Source organism: Anomalospiza imberbis, chromosome 5, assembly GCF_031753505.1.
Source record: "Anomalospiza imberbis isolate Cuckoo-Finch-1a 21T00152 chromosome 5, ASM3175350v1, whole genome shotgun sequence".
Lineage (NCBI taxonomy): Eukaryota > Metazoa > Chordata > Aves > Passeriformes > Viduidae > Anomalospiza > Anomalospiza imberbis.
The window spans coordinates 7,327,634-7,350,424 of NC_089685.1; the positions used below are offsets into that span (position 1 = coordinate 7,327,634).

General features: G+C 41.0%; 1 protein-coding gene across 5 annotated transcripts in view; it reads right to left on the reverse strand.

Annotated features, from left to right (window-relative positions):
* Positions 1-14,628, reverse strand: part of DMTF1 (cyclin D binding myb like transcription factor 1) — a 29,497-nt gene extending 14,869 nt beyond the window's left edge. For 2 of the 5 annotated variants that reach the window (XM_068189536.1, XM_068189535.1), the window contains exons 1-8: positions 8,695-8,821; positions 7,164-7,280; positions 6,570-6,689; positions 5,537-5,631; positions 4,671-4,785; positions 2,438-2,514; positions 869-1,026; positions 32-64 (exon numbers count right to left, since the gene is read on the reverse strand). In XM_068189536.1, coding sequence (XP_068045637.1) covers positions 32-64; positions 869-1,026; positions 2,438-2,514; positions 4,671-4,785; positions 5,537-5,631; positions 6,570-6,689; positions 7,164-7,280; positions 8,695-8,764 — 785 coding nt within the window. In that variant the 5' untranslated portion in view covers positions 8,765-8,821. Of the gene's footprint in view, positions 1-31; positions 65-868; positions 1,027-2,437; positions 2,515-4,670; positions 4,786-5,536; positions 5,632-6,569; positions 6,690-7,163; positions 7,281-8,694; positions 8,822-14,459 lie in introns of those variants that run through there. The other 3 variants (XM_068189532.1, XM_068189534.1, XM_068189531.1) reach the window with 3 other exon arrangements.
* Positions 14,629-22,791: the final 8,163 nt, after the last annotated feature.

Below are 22,791 nucleotides of genomic sequence, written 5' to 3' on the forward strand. Positions count from 1 at the left end.
GAAGAATGACCTTGTTCATAAGATAACTTACTCTTTAAGCTTTTCAATTTCCTCAGGAGTATACCTAAGCAACAAGTAAATAAAAAGACATTATTTTAAACAGAAAGCATACAGCATAAATATTATTATTTTCCTAACGACACAGCACACATTTAGCTAGAACAAGAGATTAAGGAATTTCAGCTGTAAGACACAATCTGACTGAATACTTCAAAAGAATGTGAGGAACAAATGTCATTTTCCACATTAGTGCATTTCTAAGGTTAACTGGTATAAGATTCCTCTCATTTGTCAAAAAATTTCCTCATTCTTCGTGATCTTACTCCTATGAACAGAATTAGAATTTTCTGCATTAGTCTTTCAAACAAACAGCTTCTTCCTTACTGTCCCAATTCACCATCACCATACAGCTGACTCTCCATCAAAAAAGTCTATCAGCACTGAGAAGATATTGGTAATTTTCAACTGCCTTCAAAAACTAAAATATAATATCCTTTCTGGATAGCACCAGATCAATACTTTAAGAAATGGCAAGCAAGGGCATCAATTACTTCCAGGTCACAGCTCTAGAAAAAATTACATCTCAGGAGATCCATCCTTGTGTCCAAGTCCTGTCATCACATCAGAATCTGTTATTCACCATTGTTTTGGGCTTTTTGTTCGTCTGTTCTTTAAAGCTGTCATTGAATACCATCAACTGAACACAACTATTGCCAAGGATGATCTATCAGAATTGACCAGAGGTGACATATTAGCAAAATCTAGGTCTGTTTGGCTAAAATTTTCTGTCTCACATAGAACATGTCCAGCATAAATACATGACCCTACTCATACCAATAAAACCATGCAGCATTAGAGGGTTTCATACTTTCCAACATGGTTTCTGTCATCATACATGCGAAGAACTCTTCTATAGACAGCAAAGAGAGGCCGATTCAGACCCCAAGCTATTGTCCTGTAGAAATCTTTTCTTTCATCTTTTGACATTTCAAATATAATTTCAGTGGCATCTTTTATTCCACGGGCCTAGAACAAAGCATTTAAAAAAAAAAACAAAAACCACAAACAGAACACCTTAGATAAAGTCTCCTAGGAATCAAGAAGTAGAACACAAGAACTGAAGCCATTATGCAGCTTTCTGTGTATCACAAATACTACAGTCCAAAAGTAAAATGGAGTATTTATGGATTAGCTCCCTCAAATACAAAACCTTGAACACTAGGTTTTGTTGTTTTGGCTTTTTTACATTGGAGTCCAGGGAGACACAGAAATTCTAACACCTATCCACATACAATAAAAAAAAATCTGTCCAATATATACTTTAAGATCAAAAATTGAACCATCATAGAGAACATCATGGAATATGTACTGTGGTGGAATTAGTCTGGGGCCATACAAGGAAGGCTGTCAAACAGTGCTATACTGATTTATTACATAATTTCAGATATTCCTTACGCAAAAGCGACTTCTTTCAATTAAACTACTCTTCTTGTTCTGATGGAAACTCAAATAAATTCAATACAAAAACACTGCAATGAAGTATAACAGTAAAGCTTAACCTCAGCTTAAACTAAGAATCACTGTATTTCAATTATTCAAAGCAGTACAAGAAAGCAGATAAATGGGAAAAGAATGAATCAAATGATTTATCAGTAACTCAGAAAAGTTATTTAGCTAGCTTAAAAAAGCTTCACTAGATTTAAAACACAGTATTACCCATGAATGATTTTGTGGCAAAACCTCTAATATATGTGTGGGCAGACACTCTCTTCAACTAATACTGTGGATTTTTATTCCAGTGAACACTAAATTCAGGGCTTTTTTTTAAACCACAAGTGAAGGATGGTGAAACTGTAATATCCAGGCTATATATTCTCAGTTGTAAGGGCTCAGCTCAAATATTCTCAGCTGCAAGCCTACCACAAATCTGATTTATGGGCAATTATCACTGTCAGCATGTTCACCACATGCCCATTTACACTGAACTCTGACCCCAGTAAATTAAGGGGAAGAAAGCAGACACAGGCATCCTGCTAGTATAGTACACAATCACAGACCTGGCACCAAGGATGTCTGGAAGTTGTATTCAGCGCTCAGTAAGGAAACTGCTAATGCAATTTTTTACATCTTTAACAGAAGTTTTATGAGTCCTCAATGTATAGTCAGAGAAAGAGATTTATCCATGTAAAATGTCATGTCAGAATGCTCACAACAGGCTATATCCAGCACAAAAATTAAAAGCAATGTTACATTCAGTAGTACTTAAATCCTATCTATGAATGAAATTTTCTTACGTATTTCAAATGGGTGATGACCATTCCTACAACAAACCAATCCAAATTACTTACTGAGTATTCTGGAAAGTACTAAAGAAAGTTGGTTTCTAGCAGGAACTGCATCACCACATCAACGAGCAGGGAACATACGCTAAGCATACCTTTAAATAACGCTCAATGTTACTCATCAAAATGTCAATTTCTTCCTTTGACCACATCCCTTGCTTCCACTTATGGCCTGAAAATAGAAATGACAACTAATTACTGAAGTAAAGGCCAGAAAAACATCAAGAACAGAAGTATCTGAAAACATGACCAATACTGGAATTAACTAGGAAAAGAATAATTTTAGCTACTAAAATATAACTAGCATTAATTTTAAACAGATGTTATTTCTTAACTGATAGTAACATTCAACTAATATTTAAATAATGTGAGTCAGACCCCTCTTCAAAAACATCCCATTTTTAAAAACAGAACATGAACTTCTCCATGCGCCGTTAAGTCACATTTCCAGCCTTTCTCTTCTCTTTAAACTGACAGCTGAAATTTCCATGTACTCAAAATGATTCCAGAAGCTGGAACTTAAAATCCAACTCAGAAGATCACCTGAGGAATTGGCAACGAGGTGGGGTTCTCTCGCATGCCTCAACACTGCTGAACATGAGAGCAGTGCCACCTACTGTGAGTGCTTTTTACAGAGGTAAATGCTCCATTAAGCCTCTTTTTGACAAGCTGGTCCCCATCTCCATCCTTCTTTTTGCATTGGGAGTAATGCTCAGGGGTCACAGCCAACATAAAACCTTGTGGTGGGTCTTTTAGTTCCCCAAATAAAAGTGGCAAGCCAATAGAAACAACGTTTCCTCTCTGCCTATGCCTTTGGTAACTACAATGCCAGCTAAGCTTTAAAAGCAAATGCAACTAACTTCATTCAGAGAGAAAATTTCAAACCTGAAGTCTTTTAATAAAACATTAAAATATTCCTACTTTAAATTATCCTTTTTTCTCCTTATAGTCATACCATACTTTTAAATGAGCTTATGCTGGTGTGACCCAGTTTACATATTGGTGTGTGCTGGCTATCTGCCCACCTCTGCTCAGGAAAATCAGGGTACTTCCTTCTCAGCCTGCTAATTACCAGAGCTGAGAGACAGAACACACCAAAGAGACTGTCTACTCAAATCCAATTATAATGAAAAGTACAGGCATTATTACTAATTCCATTGGAACTGGTGAGAGAGTACTCTTTCCCTGTGTCCCATAGCTTCAATCTCTTCTTCCACAATTACAGAGACAGAAAAAGAATGTATTCCACTAACTGTGATTCACACAGATCCAAGCCTCTGACCTGACTTTATGGGACACTGCTACTCTTTACATGGAATAACCTTTAATAGCAAACTATTTTAGGAAAGGACATATATTCTGCACTTCACATGTTTGCATATTCATAGTCAAGATTATCATAACCTGCTCACAGTTCTAGGAAGAAAGCATTATTAGGTGGAGACTGCTATAAAGTGATGAGTTCAGGCAACACATGCCAAACTCTGAGCTACTGTAAAAGAAGACACACACTGGCATTCCTTCACTGCTGTGACAAACCACAGAGCTTACAAGAAAAGTTCAGACAGTGGAGATTCTCAAATATTTTTCTTGGCATATTTTACTAGAAATATCTTCCTCAAGTTATTAACCTCTTAACTGGAATCACCAGACTCAGTGATCTCCATTGACCAGCTGACAATTCTATGTCTCTTCTTAAAGGTTTCTAACAAAAAGAGGGGGTTGCTTTGAACAGACTAAAGAAAAAAATAAAAATTTCCTCTAGAAAAAGTAAAAGTCAAAGTAAGAAAAACAGTAGAGGGGCTGAGGAAACCAGAGATACAACACATCTTCATTTGACACTAACTTTTTTCTCTAGGTTTAGAAAGCCACTTCCCCTGTGGGCAGGAAAGAAAAGACAAAATCTCTTGAGTTCAGCAACCACTATATGATTGCACAGATATATTTGGAAAGGGATGAATGCCCAGTGGGGTGGAATTTTTAGGAGTAGTAGAGATTATTTTATTAGGTCCTGGTCTGCAGGAGCCCTCTTCTTCTGAAGCAACTCCATTAACCTGAGCAAGGATTGTTTTTTTTCTTGGTGTCCCCCACTTCTGCTGCAGCTTCCCACCCCCTGACCAGGCAAACACAATTCTCTGCCCAATCTGGGCTGACACACAGCATTCACAGCCCTTCTCTACTGTGGCCACCACTGTCACCACTGCTGGCGTGGCCCATCTCCAAAAAGTCAGACCAGAGACTACTTTATGCAACTAGCAAAATGTTCTGAGACATTTGGAGTAGTTTGCCTCTCTACAGCATGGGAGAACTGCATTTGAAATACCCTACCTTTATTGGTTAGAGAATCCTTATCCTCTTTGGTTGTGAACCAGGCTTGACTAACAGCTGATACTTCCTCATTGCCCATTGGGGAGATTTCATCCAACTGTTCATTCTGAAGGATCTTGAAAAGACCAGTGTGAAATGATACAGTCAGATATTCAGTTGTTTATATCACTTTGCAGTTAACATGGAGACATGGTTTGAAGGAAAATGAAATCAGCACACCTCATCACCTTGCTGAATGTTCAAAAGTGTCATGCCTTAGATATGGCATTGGAACTATCACCTTTTTTAAAACATCTGAGTAAGATTTAGCATATTAATATATAGATGTTGTGAGAATTAATGAGGTAACATTCTTCATCTTGTTTAATGTACAGTAGGTAAGAAGAGTCTCACTGGCTGTGGTGAAAACAGGATCATATCCAGCACCTCCAATCTAGAACTTTTAAACATGGTATACCCACAAAGAAAACTACATGTAACTGTTAGGAGGTGACAAGACAAAACCTATTTAAGCCTGTTATAAAGCTTAATTTATAATCAAAGAATGACAGAAATAACAGATAAACTTGTCTTCTATGCAGATCACAACAGAGCACATAACTACCAGTGGAGGGTTACCTCTATTACTCTTTGCAGTATTGCTCTTTGGACAGCAACTTAAGACTACAAATAACCTCTCTCATATATAAAATTATTCAATTGTCCTTTTACAGACCAGCATTTTTACAAACAAGATACCTGCTCACATATATTAATTTCAAAGAGTCTTATTCATTTAGTAAGCATTTCTAATACTTGTTTTCCTTTTCATTTCAATTTAAATAAAAGCATACATCAAATAGGTACATTCTGAAGTTTTACTGCACCTGAATCTGGGTAACAGTTCCTTCATTAATCTCATCTTCAGCTACCTCAGTGGTAGCAGTCATGGTCACCTCAAAGCTCTGATCATTTTCTGAAACTTCAGAATGGGTAAGTTAGTTGCATACTTAACTCCTGAAGCATTTTTTCACATATGCTACAAGTTTTATAAATTGCTACCTTTGCAGTGAACATTTTGAAGAGCCTTATTTGGTATTTATTTGTTGACACAGTAAATTCACTAAAATTATTATCAACTGCTTCTCTTCATAACATTTAAATATGGATTTAGTAATCTTCAGTTTTATGCTTGACTACAACTATGACTTAATGTGAAACATATAAAAAATGTGTTTGATGCAAAAATTTGAAACTGTATTATTATTTCTTTTCCAGTCCTACCTCCAGTATTTTCAAATTAATGGACAAAATTAAAATCTTTTGGCTGCATGCATTTTCCCCAGTCCTCCTTCAACTTCAACATGATAATGCCTTTATTTCTAAGGAATTTCTACGGAGTTCTACCAAATAAACAGGCACTCCAGGTACTGCAAATTGGTATTTTAACTAGATCTGGTTTTGTCTCCCTTTGGGAGATGACACTAAACTTTCTAATATTCAACTTATGGAAAATTAATTCAGTATTCATCCCATATTTTTTTACATCAATCTCTTTTACACACACCTTATTATTATAAAACACTGAAATACTAAATGTACTGTATAACTCCAAATTTCTTTGCAGGAGAGCATCTAGTTGCTAAATTACTTATCCTTCATTTACTTATCGTTCATTATCCTTCATTTTATTCAATGCACCTGTGCCTGCAGGTCTCTAAAGTACTTTAACACAGGCTTATTTTACCAGTACTAATTGCTGCAAAACTATACAAGGCTAAAAAAAACAAAATATCCAAGTATATTAATAAAAATTGGAAGAAAAAAACCCCATGCAGAATATTCTACTGTGATTCAAGAGTCCACTTTTAACCTTTACCCACAGATATATGTGCTACAGGAGTACATAAAAGAACTTACTTGGAACTGCAACAACAGAAATGCATGGAGTAGAATCATCAAGGCTTTGATCATCCTCTGATAAGCAAAGCCTCTTGTGTGGAGGTTCAGAGCTGTCTTCAGAGTCTACTTCATCAGCTTCTAACAACAAAAACACACTCAGGTTACCTCCTGTAAGCTAAGTAGAGCCTTGGATGGAGTTCTCCTAAAAAGCTGACCAAAGTAAATAGTAGAAGCAAATGTGACAGGCTGGTTCAGTGCTTTGCTGCTGCCCAGGAACCTGATCTAACTTATGGGCAACAGCAGTCCCCATGCTTTCTTCGACACGCATTTTCTTACACAGATCAGTCTACAGAAATTTGGGTACCTGCTTGATTCTAAGAATCCATTTCAACTGAAATAAACCACAGCAGCTGTATCTTTGTTGGACACACACAAACAGCTTTGGGATTTACACCTAATTCAACACTTTATCATTCTTTAAACCAAAGCAGTACAATTCTGGTACAGCGAGCTGCACCTGAGTAGCTCACAGAGTTTGTGGGCAGGGATGTATAGCGGTCAGATCAATCAAAACAAAGAAGAAAAAAAATACTATGTAATACAATTCTATACCATTTTGAGGGCAATGAAGAATTAGGTTCCCTTCAGTATCCTGAGTCAAAGTCACAGAGTTCACGGTTTCTACTGTCACTGTGTCAGACTCTTCTTCAACTGTGCTCATACTCAAACCTGAAAGAGCAACACACAGATTATGTTTCTGCAGCTGGACTCCACTTGGACCATAATGCTGCTTCCATACCCCACACAACCAGCACCAACTCCCACAGGGAATGAGCCTGCTCTTTCACAGGACATGCACAGTTTCAGACATTCACCGACCTTTACTTCCCTGCATACATATAGTGCACAGAGTAAAACCAGATAGCTTTAAAGTAACTTCTCCAGTTAAAAACAGTACCTAAACTCCTTATTAGGAGAATTTGCAATCTACTGATTTCTTTTTTTTTTCCAACACAAACTTATGCTATTACTTTTTCATCATTTCTAAATTCTTCACATCTGATATTTTTGTCCAGTATTTGTTCCACTGTTAATTTAATAATTCTGCCATTATAGAACTGAAAGCCAATAAGGACTGACAAATATTTTTCTAGTGTCCCATTAGTCACAGCTGCCCTATTTATAGACTGCCAACTTGCAAAGTTTTATTCTCCTCCCATGCATAAAACTAAATGTGAAACTTGGACTTTTTCCTCAGCATTTAAACAATAAGAGCAACAGAAAATTACAGCAAGCAATCAACAGTAATCCAGGATAAGCCATATACATTGAAGTCACAGAATTAGGGCAATATAAAGTGCCTCTGGTAATTTCATTTCCACTATAAAAGTACTGCAATGAAACACAAAGTTTCTAAGAAATTCTATGTAAACCACCAGCAGAAATTCAGAAATAAAACAAAGCAAAACCCCACAAAAAAGTTTTATCCAAATACAAAGAGATGCAACCTTTGCTGCTGCAGAAGCTAAATGAAATCATATCTAAAATATCCAGAAACTTTACAAAGATTTAATCAGTTTTAAGCCTGTTTTTCTAGACTTTGGCAGAGATTTGTCAAAAGAAAATAGAATCTATTTCTCCTTCAACTGCTCAGTCCTTTTTCTATGTTTACTAATGTCAACAAACACAAAAAATTACTTTTAACTTTTATTTGAAGCCAAAATGTTGTTAAAAATATCTGGCTATAGCTTTAGAAAAAAGAAATCACAAATACATTACAAATTTTCCATGTACTAGGCAGGGATAGCTATATACCCACATGTAACTGGAATTTACAACCTGGATTTCAAATTCCCTGTATAATGCTAACATGATTGCGTCAGCAGGAGATTATTTATTTTTTAATCAGAAAACGTGTTCTTCAGTATTGAAGATCCCCAAGAGAAGTGTTATCATAGAAAGATAAAACTACTGCCAGTCCTCCTAAAAAACTACTTCTTGCCTCTCGAGCTTGTTGAAGATTTGGCACATCTTTAGGCACACACAGTGACTGATTCCTCAAATGAAGTGATATTACCCTTCTGAACATGTAAAAAATTTCAGATACCACTGACATTTTAAATCAGAGGATTCCCAAACCTACTTTCACATCTACCATCAACAGCTCCTTGCCACATGCAAGTGTAGGAGGGAGTAACTTCCTTGGGATTCATCTGCTGCTGAGTTTTACAGCCTGTGCTCTATCCATCACTAGAAGCTGCTGTTTGCTGCATGGTTGTAATATTCATTTTAGGAACCCAGTGAGGCATCCTTAATGCTAAAACATCAAGAAAGACATCCAAAGCATTACAGCTAAATTAGCAGACTGTAACTTTTTCAACCCACTTTTAAGTTATTAATTTAGCTTTTGGGGAGTGAATAAACTGGGCCAAAATAAACAGATTCTCTTTTTCATGTTCATATGTACTTTCTAAGTAAGTTTTACTACAGGGACTGCTGTAGTAAAAATCCTTAAAGTTACAGGAAAGGAGGTGGAGGATTCTTCCTTAATTTATGTCAACTAGTTGTCACAACATTTATTTTTCTACAATCAGTTGAAAGCATCCATTTTTCACCATTTTAGAGGCCTGAAAGGCATGAGATTTGTAAGACACATTACAACAGTCATTTACTTCACCTACAGCTGTTCTGAAAGCAGTGGAAACTATAGCACCATCCACAGCAGAAGACAGAGCAGACTATTCTTTTTTATTTGAAGACTAATGAAAATTGAGTACAGGCACGGCAAAGCTGCGTCCCTGTTTCAGCAGTTACTCAGGACTTGATGAAAATCAATCTGTATATTTAGAGGATTTGGCTACCTAATAAAAAACACAGGGCAATTAACCCCTTTACATTCCCTACCTTGCCGGTTTGCAAATTAGGAGGCAACAGGACACAGCATAAAAGGGATCCATCCATCCAAATATGGCATTCCCAGAGATGGGGAGGAAGCTATACCCAGGATCAGCAGCTGCTACCCTGGCACTTCCATCCAGAGCTGTAACAGGATTTACCAGACAGTGGCTGAGGCAGCACATCTGAGAGCACCACTGACTCCTCTGATCAAGTCACACATCTACAGCTCTCAGCTCGAGCTCCCCGAATTGCAGAGCACCCAACACCAGGCACTGCACTTTGTTCAAGGACCTGTGACTTCCCAAGAAACATTCCTCAATGTAATTCCTGGATGGAGGATGGGTTTATAACTCCTTGCTGATTTCCCAAAAATGGTTTATGCCACCTGTAAATGCAGGTTCTCCCAAAAAAATTAATGATGCTTTGTGAAAGATACTCGTGATTTAGCGTATCCTAGGTTTTCTGAGTAAAGGTAAAAACCTTGACCAACCCTTGATAAAAACTTAAAAAGAGCCACATCCTTGATTCCCATCAACTTTAAGGCATATGGCCTTGGATCACAACTGAACACTGAGTAGAAAGAACATGAGGAATGAAGTCAAAGTCAAATGCATATTTTGGACACTACTTTTTATTCATTAGACCATATGAATACAAGAAAACTGAAAGAAAAACCAACCAGATTATTTCAAGCTACATTTATCCCAAGACAGGGGCACCAACCCACTAATACAAGAATGAGTGACCAAAATCAAGAATAATTGCGGTGGTTCTTTTCAGTGAAAAGGAAACAATCCCCATTGCTTACAAACCTCATTGTTTCACACCTCAGTAATGATGTAGCTACCAGGTACTCTGAACATGCATCAGGTATGACACATCCACAGGGAGCTCAGTGGCCAAAGCCCAGTGCTGCTGCCTGAGCCAACACCCTTTGATGCTTTCTCCTGAGCCTGGCTGCAGGGACACTGCGCCTGCAGGACGCTCTCGATCCATCACAGCACAGAAGCCAGAGCCGTGCTAAACAATGCCAGACCACGGCAGAGGCTTTGGGATGTGCCACATGAATTCCGCTCATTACACACACCTGCACATCCACACATCTGCTCTTGCAAAAGCTAAATGCAAAGTAAATGACAGCCATGGTTTATTAATTAGTGAGAATTAGGACCCAAGTAGTCTCATCACCTCCAAAATATCACCTTCTTTTCACAAGTTCACTAGGTGTGCTTTTGAAAAGGCAAACAATTTTTATTTTAAACAAAAGGCTTACTTGAATTTTAAATTAACAACCCAAGATTTTTCTTTAATCCTTGATTCAGACACATTCTTTACAGAGGTGCCAACCCATCACTAATATTTAATGTTGGAGAGACATGCACCGAAAGTGTGGGTGCCATAATCCATAATGAAACTGTGATACAAAATTTTGATAGCCAAACCGAATTTCATTTCTCTTTTATTTTAAAGAAAGCAAGCAAGCGGCGCTGGGTGGCTGGGGAGTCACTGCTCCACTCACAGCGCACACCCCTTACAAGTTCAGCAAAGTATATATACTGCTTTTAAGCCTACAAAGCATTCTCCAGCGTGCTTGTGTTAGTCCGAATCAGCAAGTATCAATAAGCTGGGATCAGCAATTTCATAATCTTTCCAGGTGGTTGCTGGCTTCCTGTCCTGCTTGTGGTCGTCTGGAGGGAGACCCTTCACCAGTGTCTGCTAAATAATTTTAGTCTGGTACAAGTGCATCAAGCTTTTTATTATACAAAAGCATTTAGTCGCTTTGTTGCAATATCCCTTAGCTCTACCACAGCTTCCTCTATTTTATTCTAAGCATTAGTCATTTTTGCCACCTCATCTCTTGACTCTACTATACTTCTATTTTATTTTTTGATGTTTTATTTGGCTATTCGGTCAGAAAATTTCAAAACTGTTCTTTGTAGTTATCCCAGGGAATGTGTCCACTTTTGACACAGCAGATACAAGCATTTGCTGATTCCATTGCCAGTTGACACGAATCACAAAACCATTTTTCACAATAGCATCTTAGAAATCAGTGTCAAGTCAATAAGCATTTTTTGTCTTGTTGGATTTCTGTGTGTATTTAACAAACTCAACACTTCTTAGAGCAGTATTACAATTTCAAACAGGTTTCAACATGTAGCCAAAGAGCTGAGAAAATACTTTGTCTACAAGACTCATTTAATACAGATTTCCAATGTAAGTTTTCCTCTAAAGCCACATAATAGAATTGTTCTTATTTATCTGGGAAGCATGCAGCAGAATTATGGCAGAAAAAAAAAAACTCACAAAGCTGATTTTACACACACACAAGAAAAAGTAATATCCTAATACAAAATTCCTTTAATTCTAAATAACCCTCATCAGGCAGATGGGCTCAATTATTCTGTGGGCTGTAAAAATTAAGTACTTCTAAGAAATAATATTTTTACTCCTGCAGACAGAATTCTGTCATTGCCCCTAGTTATTAACTGAATGTTATGTCTAGTCTTCAGTGGACTGTTGTAAACCTTAAAATTTCTATAGTGAGCTGAATTAAAGGCAGCATTCTCCACAATGGGCAATAAATATGTTTCACTAAATCTTGTAAAAAGCAAAAATTGAAGATTATTAAGGGAAGTTTCCAGTTACTGTGGCATTTAACTGGAACAATCCCATGGAACACATTGGAATTTTGAGGCATTTGTTCAAGAGTAACACTAAGGAAACAAAGTCATTACAGGACCTCATATTTTAGGATGCCTGAATGTTTAGTGCATTCCACACCAAGTCAGTACTCCCAGTAAATTATCAGGAGCTTTTGTTATTCAACTAGTGCCACTGTTGTTATGCTATATTCAACAAAATTCCCCCAACTTTACTTCAGACCAATCGAGTTCTGCTCAAATTTAAAATTCCACCACACAGAAAGTTTCTCTAACAGCTGCCAACAATGGACAGGAAAAGGAACCAAACTGGGCAGACACCAATCGCAAGGACCCAGGGACCTGAGTCTGGGATATGCAAGGATTTATTAATCTGAGCATGAGATTACAGTCTTGTAGATACAGTTGCATCCTACTCATCAGTGGTATTTAGAGAAGTGGGCCACCAATGAAGCAGAATATATGGGAGACACAATGGGACAAAGTGTTCTCATTTGCATTGATCCAAATTTGGCAGAACTCCATGAGTTTTAGCCTGTCCATTGAAAGTTTAATAAAAAGCATTGAGCATGCTTTAAATGTCACACAGGGGAAAAAACAACACAAAACAAAATAAAACCTATGTCCTAGCTCTTTCAAAAGAAATAAACATAGAAAGTTTCAAGTTTTCTTTTTCAGGAACTGGCTCTTGGGCACAAGGTTATGGCTATAAATCTTCCTAAGAATATGTACTAAAATTCTTTTCCCTTCATGTAAATCCAGTTCCATGCTAAGCATTTTAGTAACTTCTTAACCTTTATAAACAATGAGTAGAATTTCAGCATGCAAGAAAAATAAGAAAAATTATCCTAACGGTAAGACTGATACGCAAAGAGAAGTCTTTCTTGCTTTCTGATGGACAGATAAGCACAGAAATGATGCTCAAAAAAGGAGAACATGCAAAACACAGTAGAGAGATCTTTGTCTCTTATATAGCCCCTTTTTATAATTTTGTGTGGTTAAGACAAAAATCAGTAGTTCTGGGCATTTTCATTATGGTGTTAGAATTAATGTTCAATCATTTCAGTAAGTCATAAAACATCATGAAGTTGTTTATTACTATAATCATGTGAAATGATGTAAATGAAAAACAGAATGAGATGCTCCGTCTCAATGCAGAACCTGCATCTCCTGGTTTTGCAAAGGAATTCCAACTAAGCTGTCAAGAGGCAACTTACATCTGTAGCCAGATCAGAACTGATCTGATCAGAACAAGAAGCATTTTCTAGATAACTTCAACTAACAATGGCCAGGTGGGGCTGACCAGTATAACTCTTTGTGAATGAATACATACAAATACTATCAGTCAGCTGAAGATGTAGCTGGCACAAGTGTAATACTCTTCACCATGCTCAAGGGCACAACAAAGAATAAAGAGACCAAAAAAAAAAGAAAAAAAAAAAAAAGGTGGGGGAAAAATAGTCTTTTCCAACCGGAATCCTTTATTTTGGCAAAACAGAGCATTGCTCTAGTGCAGAAGAGCCTGGTACCGCCCTAAGATTAAACCCCTGATCTTGGCAGAATCGAACACTTCAGGCTCCACTTGCCCTAAGCAACCTCAAATCACAACTCTCGACTCTCGCTGGGAAAAAAAGAGATTATGAAACAAAACAGATAAAATCCACAAGCTCAGGATACCCCAAGCGCAGACCCAGCGAGAAGAAATGGAGAAATTCAAATGCAATCTTGCAGGTGGGGCTCTTATTAGAGACACCCAGGTATGGGGGAGGGAGTTAAAACCAGAAAAAACAACAACAGTTAAAAAAATAATATAACATTATAAACAACACAAACGCGCTGGCCGGCCTCCCCTTGCCCTGTCCTCCCAAGGGAGCCGGGTTTGGTAATTTCCAGGGCCTGTCCGTCTGTCCGCTTCCCAGTTTCGCTGCGCGCAGCGCTCCCGCCGGCCGGCGGCTCCCCTGAAGGCGGCGAGCCGCGGCCCAGGGCTCTCCCAGGAGAGCAGCCGGCGGGAGGCAGGGGGCCTGCCCCTGCCCCGGCACTGCCCCCGGGGCGGCGGCTCCGGGCCCGCCTCAGCCCCCGCTGCCCCGCGGCCGCCAGCGCCGCCATTTGGCCCCGGGCGGCCGCCGCCATTTTCCCGTGCCCTCGGCGGGCGGCGGCGCTGGACGGCCCCGCCGCGGGCTCCGCTGCCCGCCCGGCCCTGCCCGCCCGGCCGGCGCCCGGCCCGAGCGCGCCGAGCCGCGGGGCCGCACACGGCCGCTCCCCGCCCCGTCCCCTCCCCTCCGCCCGCGGCCGTCGCCGCTGCCCGGAGCTCCCGGCCCTGCGATCCCGCAGGGCCCCGCGCACTTACTTCCTGTTTTGCGTCCGGGCACTTGAGAAACCAGGATGGAGACTCCCAAGTACCAGGATGGAGGCGCCGGGCGGCGGCGGGCGGCGAGCGGGGGAGGCGGAGGCGGCGGCGGGGCGAGGCGCTGCGAGCCCGCCGGAAGGGCCCGCGTCCGCCCGCCCGGCGCTTCCGCCCGCCCGCCCGGCGCCACAAAGCGCACGGAGCGGGGCCCGGAGCGGGGCCCGGAGCGCCGGCGGCGCCACAAAGCGCACGGCGCCTTCCCCGCCTCGCTGAGGGGCCCCGGGGACGGAGCCCCTGGACGTCCACACGGAATCGATTAGGTTGGGAAAGACCTCTGAGACCATCGAGCCCAACCTACAGCCGAATACCAGCCTGTCAACCAGACCGTGGCACGCAGTGCCACATCCAGACCTTCCTCAAACACCTCCACCACTTCCCTGGGCAGCCCATTCCAGTGTTTAATCAGTGGATGTCAGTGTCTAATCAATGGCCACACGTATGATAAGGGCTCTGGAGCATCGCTCGCATGAGGAGAGACTGTGCAATGTGGGCCTTTTTAATCTGGAGAGGACTGGAAGGGAATCTCAATGTGTATAAATATCTCAAAGGTGGGTGCCAAGAGGATGGTGCCAGACATTTTTTGGTGGTGCCCAGAGCAGTGTCCATAAACTAAAACACAGGAAGTTTCACTTCAACATGAGGAGCACTGGAAGAGGCTGCTCAGGGAAGTAGAGGAATCTTCTTTTGTTGAGACATTCCAAACCCACCTGGATGCATTCCTGTGTAAGCTGCTCTGGGTGACCCTGCCTTGGCAGGGGGGTTGGACTGGATCGTCTCCAGAGGTCCCTTCGAATCCTAATCATTCTGTGACTCTGTGGTCACTTTTTGTTTCCCTCCTGCCCAACAACCTCAGAAAACCAAGGCATATTAATAAAAAATTATCCATAAAGCCAAGAATAAACAAGCACGTAGTGGTGCCCGGCTTGTGGTGCTTGCTGCCCTGTGGCATGGGTGCCTGTGGCTGCCGTGATCCTTGGCAAACGAGCCGAGTCCCTCACAGACAAACCGGACACATAAGGGCAAGACGGTGCATGGCATCCCCTGCCTGCAATTTTTTTTGTCTAAAAACCTCATTGCAATTCTACCACAAAGCCTCTTTTTGGCTACTTCCCTTATGTGTGACCTTCAGCTGTGTCCTCCCCAAACCTTGGGAGCTTTAAAAAGTGTCCTCATGGCAGCTTAGGGGAGGAGACATTGCACATAGAAATGGTGGTAAATTATGGAGATGAAATGTGTAGCTGAGACAAAAAGGTAAGGAGCTGAAAGCAGGATTTATAGCACCTGTTTGGTCAAAGCACACTTACATTAACTCTGGTCAATGTGTACTTGGTATTTCTGGACATCAAAACTCAGGAATCTCGAGTACCACACGCAGCAGTTGACTTCCAGGGAAAAATTTAAGTGCCTGGTACCCTTAGGCACTAACTGGCCAAAGCAGAGACACAGTTTGCTATTCTAGGGTTGCATACAGCTATTGGACTCACCAGCCATGATCTCTTGCAGCTTCTGGGTTTTTTCCCCCCAGTTTTTGCAGCAAATGAAGCACGAGCACTACATTTGCCTTCCTTGAAGTACCTGTCTTCTTGTTGTGGTGGTGGATTTTTTTTCTTGTTTGTTTTTTGGGTTTTATTTGTTTGTTTGGCTGGTTTGGTTTCAAGGCAGCTACGGGCTTGCTTTGAAAATAGCATGATACCAATTCCTTGAGCTGTACCAAAATGCTTCATCAGGAGGCTGTGTTCAGACTGCAGGAAACTATACTGAAATTTCATATAGGCCTTCACCTGGGATGCAACACTTCACCATGTGGAAATTTCTAAAAAGACCTCATCCAGTAAGCAGCAAACATGAAGAGGACTCCTTCCATAAATTAGTTTCCTCATATGTCATCTCTTCAGTTATAAGCCTTTACCATGCTAGATATAAAGCCTTTCTATTTACTATATTTTTATCTTGCCTATCTGGATGTACCATATAGAAAACATTATTTTAACTGCAAAATCTCTACCTCCTTTTACACAGTGGTGTTTTTCTGGGACGTATCATAGCGAGATCTAAAGATGATAAACTGTGAAGTGGCAGCACGTTGAGGACTGGGCCACTGGGAATTTTATGCCACCATTTTAGTCACAGATCTGTAAGACTTTGTGCAGAGTTTGGGATGATGACCTCTGTTTGGGCCCCATTCCCTGTTTATGCGATAGAAAGAATCTAATTTTCCTCACAGATATGTGCTAGAACCACACTCAGGAACATTCACTTTATATCAGATTCAAGGTGTATGTAGATAAAATGCTGACTGGGATCCTCTGCTGTTTCACAAGCAGGATGAAATCTTACTCTTGTAAGAGACTCTTGTCCCACAGAGAAAATGAGGTTCGCGCATCCCGAGTTATCTCATGTTAATGGAACAATTGCATGCATCTATACCTATTTAACTCAATGAAAGAACACAGAGTTTGCTATGGACCTCACAATCTCTTCTTTAGATTAAATTAGCTTTTCACTAACTCACACCGAGTTTTCTTCCAGAGGCCCTGTGTTCCTGGTAGCCACCAGGTGTCCCTACTGCCATGTGCTCCAGACCCACCAGTTGCATCCCAGAGATGGAACGTCTCTCTGCTCCAATTAAAAGCCAATTAGCATTGCTCTGTATGTACAGCAAGCTCACTCCTTGTCAAGCATTAGGGGAAAAGTGGGACTGGGGTGTTGCTTGATAAGGCAAAGATGTGAGAAGGAGGATCGACATGCTGATGACTCACCATAAATCCTGAAGGCAAAGTGTGAATTTAATAATCCCAAATCTGATTACATGGGTGGGGACAGAAAGCTTGGTGCAGATCCTTTTTCATAATAGAAAAAATAAAGTTTTTTTTCTGCAAGATTCAGGGGAAGAAATGCAAAACACAGAAGTTAGAAAAGGCCTTGATTCCTGTTTGTTTATGAGATTTTTCATATTTACGTAGATTTCTATCTGTATAGATATGAACCTCATTACATATGGGTACAGCAAATATATTCATTACTCATTGACAGAAAGAAATATTTATATCTATAAATAAACAATCTAGTATTTATATAACACTTGTTCATTTGTATGCTCACAGTTTGGTAGGGGCTGGCTATGGAGAATTGCTCAGGCTCAGGCTCTGAAGAGCTGCCATGAAAGAGAGAGAAGGAGTAACAGAGCGCTGGTGGCAGTTTGTGTGGGCTCTTCACTGCAGAGTGAGTCTCCTGTAAGAAAAATTATTACCTTGTGGCCTGGCCTAGGAAGAATCCTATAAAGAGGATTATTAAAGAGGATCCTATAAAGAGCACTCACTCATTCTGAGACTTTTTGTCTTTGGTGACAATCTTGTAATTTCTTGACTTGCACCTGTGTGAGGCTGTAATGGACTGAACAGCTTGCAAATCTCTGTGTATTCATTTTGAGTGCCTGCTCTGTCCCTTACCCTCTCTCAGTGTCCTGGAAGATGTTAGAGAATGGCAATGTATCCAGGACCCTCAATACCCAGTCTGCAGAGGTGACAATGAGGGCATTGTCATTCTTTTTTCCTGAAACCTCTGCTGGGGCACCTGAATTCGATGGCAGTCACTGCAGGCTGCACACCTACAACCTGGGTTGCCATCTGGACATGTCCAGCCCTCTCCATACCTTGAAGCCATGGCAGTAGCAATCCCTCTGAAGCAGTCCAAAACTAGGAATGGTTCTGCTGATATGGCTAAATGTGAGGAAAAAAAAGGATCAGAATTCTAGAGACAGTGAGCAGAGGACAAGGTCTACATGGATCTGAGCTGCCAGTGACATTGGGATGAGCCATTCTACCTGCTGTTGAGTTTAGCAGGAGTGCAATTCACAGTATCCATAAGGATTTGGTGTTTGGAGGGGATATCTGAGAAAACAGGAAGGAGGAACTGGTTTCTGTAAGATGGGCATATGGACAGCAGAAGAGGAGAAGGAATGAGATTTTACAGGATCTCTGGCAGAAGAGAAGGGAGAGAAAAGGACAGAGCAGATGGGAGGAGCAGATGGATCCCAGCTGGGAAGTGCTTTACTGAGCGCTACCGAAATCAAAGGTGCTGATGGCAGCGTGTCGTGGGAAGAGTGGGAGCTTTAGACAAAGTTCATTAGAGAAGCCCTCCCTGTCGGAAACCAGAATGTCCCTCAGACACTCTTGGATGTAACGGGCCCAGGTCAGAAGCATTTGAGACCCTGGAATGCAGCTACAGACCCCTGTGGCTTTGAACCTGATCCATGGAACAATTTACCAACTTTGCAGGAAGAACAAGAAATCACAAAAGTTTAGATATTATAGTAGAAGTAGCCACAAAGTGAAGGGAAGAGTTTTTGAGTGCTGTACAGGGGGGTTTTAGGCCTTGTACAGAGGGGTCTGAGTTTTGTACATGGGGGTCAGAGGTTCTAAGATGGAGGGATTTGGGTGTGCCCTGTCCTCTTTCCTTCTTCTTCCTAACCTCCATGTTCTTGGTGATGTTGGCACTCACAGATTGGTTTAGAGTAGAAAGTCACTGTTCAATGTAGGTGATGGGCATTGGGGAAAAACCATAAACGTTTAACACATAATGTATGATATAAAAGAGGGCACCAGCCCCCTGGGTGTCGGAGTGTGCCCTTGTCTGACTGCTGAACAGACCACAGCAGTTCAGGGAGAAATCTTTTAGATAACACACAATAAACTACCTTGAGACCGGACAACTGAAGACTACCGAGTCTTTCTTTGAAGGCAGGGGTTGGAGGAGAGACTTTTCCATCTTTCAGGATCACCCCAATCTGGGGGTGAGCCCTGTCACCTCCCGTTGAGTCATGAGGGGCAGAGAGGATGCACCTTGCTTTCTAAAGTCTTTCTTAGAGAGGAGCCTGAGTGCAGCTGGATCCATTCTGAGCCCCAGACTTCGTCAATAGTTTATGTGTAAAGGTTTATTTAGGTGTAATCGAACCTTTATACAACTTTGTCCCACAGGATTAAGGATGGCAAACCAGATGTATTTATGTAAATATATATGATTTAGTATGATTATGATTAGACAAAAAGATCTTAATCAGAATTATTTAGTAGACAGTACAGGAACTATAACTATTATAATATAGTGCACTATGAAGCGATATTGAAGCAATTGCATTAAAGCAATTGTATTCAAGCTAGCAAGAACAATTATTAAGTAGAGATTGATGTTATTCACCCATACCTATGACCATGGGCAGATTTCTTTTGCTCAGCCTCAAGGAATAACCTTTAGGGGCATCCCCAGTGAAGGGAGGAATCTCCACACATACACCCCAAGAACACATACACCCCAAGAAGGGGTATGTTATGTTAAAATTTGGAACTGGGCTTTTATCATGTAAAGTGATGCACTCTCAGTCATATGTCTCCAGACCAGCTGTGTCAGCTCAGCACCTCTGGGTAAGTGATCAGCAGCAGCACTTGTTTGTTCTTTTATCCAGGTATTTTACCTGGTCTACCACATCTATATCTCACTGTTGGGATATTTAACTTTGAGAATGATGTGTCATACTGGTTTCAGCACTAATCAGCACCAAAAGCAGCATGAAGTTCCCTTTTTCATTTACCACTGATAACTTTGGAAATAGAGCATTGTTCAACTTGTTTTTCCAGGCAAAACATCCTGCTACACAGGGGGAGGCATGAGGAGAGGGTGGCAAATGCATTTTTTTCTGTAGGAGGCACAGGTAAAAGTGGGCAGGTGCTTTCTGCATGGCATTGTGCACAGGTCATGTGCAGAGACCATGGGTGGGCAGGGGGGCTGCAGCTGTGTAGGGGAGGGAGGTCAACCCGAAGGCCAAGAGCTGCTTCCTTGGCCTATGTCACTCATAAAACCCCAGTAACTGAATGGTCATGATCTTGAACTCTGATAAATTCAAGCTGTGGGAGGAGAGTGATGTATTCCACAGTGGAAAAACTTGTCCTGTTTTGGAGCTGCACGTTGATTTAGCTTTTATGTAGGTTCAGCTTTTTTTGGCAGCTTTTGCTAAATGCTGGGTTATCATGAAAGCAGTGATAAACCTCCTGTGCATTTGAAGGGGATAAAGTGTTTCTTAAGGAAAATGTGCTATTTATGATGTAATTCTACTCTCTGCTGGCAGATGGTGCTGTGGTTTGTCCAGGAGCTGGGAATCAGCTTTTTCGACTTCGAGAGGATGTGAGCAAGCAGCATTCCCTTTATATTTTCATTCGAGTTTGTTCCTCTATTTGTTTTACTACAGAATGAAATTCTCTCCTCTTTTTCTCCTCCCATCTTCAACTATCTAAGCAGATCGGCCAGTTTTGGTTTTGCCTTCTTGGAGTATCATATGGCTGGCAGGAAGAATACAACTCCAAACCCAAATCTTTCCAATGGAAGGAAATCAATTTGTGGCAGTATTCCCCACAATTTAAGATTTTCTTATGTTTACAAATCCAGCCTTTCAGACCCATGCTGGTCTTGCAGTCTCCCTTTAATAGCAGTCTGAAGTTTCTGTCAAAAATACACCTGAGATACAACCTAAACAACATCTGAAAGTCACTTCTGCCCTAGATTTTAATGTTTATTTTTATATCACATGCTTGATACTGTGATCCATTGCTGTTTGTTTTCCTTGCAATGTACAGTGTGATTAAAGGTTTCTCTCAGTGGTTTCTTTCTGGGAAACAAAAAACCCCATACCAACCCAAATGCTTTTATATTAAAAAAAAAAAAAAGAAAAAAAAGACTATTTGAAGGCATTAGTGAAGGATGGGATCAGCCTATTTAATATCTAAATTTAAATGTCTGTGCTGTCTAAGAGGTGCACAGACTCTTCTTATTTTGCTCAAGAGGTCCATGGAGCACCCATATTCTCAGAGGGTGGCTGAAAGTGCTAGAGCTAAAGGCCAGAAGCACCATGAAAAACCTTATTCCTACAGCCAGGACACCTGGGGCCAGACAAGGATTTCTGTTACTTGCCTTGGGTTTTTTCCTGTGAGAATGTAATCTGAAAGTCCAGGCAACTGAGTGGGAGACCCCTGTTTTATCCTTCCCATCTGAGCATCAGGCTTCCTACCCTGGGTTTATGTCAGGCTCTGTGTAAGAAGAGAGGGAGCAGATCCCCCCACCATCCCTGCCAGAATGCTACATGACTGAAATGATCTGGGTTAACAAAAATCTCCAAAATAGGTAATTTTTTGCTGTTTTTCTGCTTCGTCCTGGATCTTTCCAGTGACCCAGTTTCCAGCACAAACCCACAAAGTTGTTAAAAAGTCAGAGGCAAGAGCTGCAGGATGTGAGCAGAAGTGACTGCAGGGAGACATCTCTCTGCGTGGCTTCAGTGCTGAGGAGAACATGCCCTCGGACCCATGCTCCACAATGAGGAGGAGTCTGGACAGAAGCCTGCCAGCCCCTGGGGAAGGAATTGTGCCAGAAGCTCTCATGCAAAAAGAAGTGAGCACCTTTATTCCCTTTTAATGAGAAAACAGTCCATCAGGGACCACTTCTGAGGTGATGCCCAGGTGGATGTATCCTCTTAGAATCTATATGCCTAAAATTTTCTGTGGATGCTTTACATCCAAGAAGAGACAGAGGTAAACTTAGGGAGACAAGGTTATCCTCCTGAAATCTCCAGAGCACAATTCAATGCCTTGAGAAATGTTTGCATTTGCATCAGAAGGACCAAGGAGAGGTCCCTGATGCTTAAGCACGTCTGGACCTCAGGCAGTATTTTCCAACCTCAGCACTTCATAAATAACATCAATAATGTCAGTCCAGTCCTGCATGGCCAAGTTCTTCAGATACATTTATCTTGCTGATGGCAATTCCACCTGAACTCACAAAAAAATCAATTGGTCTCAGTGCAATATTATACCCGGTGCCAAGGCCCAGTTCCAGTGGTGATTTAAAGTGCCCATTTGCCTTTTCCTGGGCTCTTTCATGTTCACAGGTGCTCTGTAGAGTGGATTTCTGTGCTCATGTGCCCATGCACTCATGTGGGGAAGTATGAGTGTGAAAAGTGTGAGAGGTTTGCCTCTTGGAAAATCCATGGCAGGGTAGAACTTGAAACCCCAGCAACAACAGGTTTGTTTTTTCCTATTACAGACATGCAAAAAACTGGTGAGAATAATCTTCAGAAGCAATTAATGCAGTAAAACAAATTTGACAGTTTAAATGGCAGTGGTCAGAATAACATTATCCATTTCAAAAAGCAACAGTGATATATTTCTCAAATAGGGCTGTATTTCCCTGTGATTTAGCAGAAATATGTTTTGCATTCTAATCTGATTTCCTA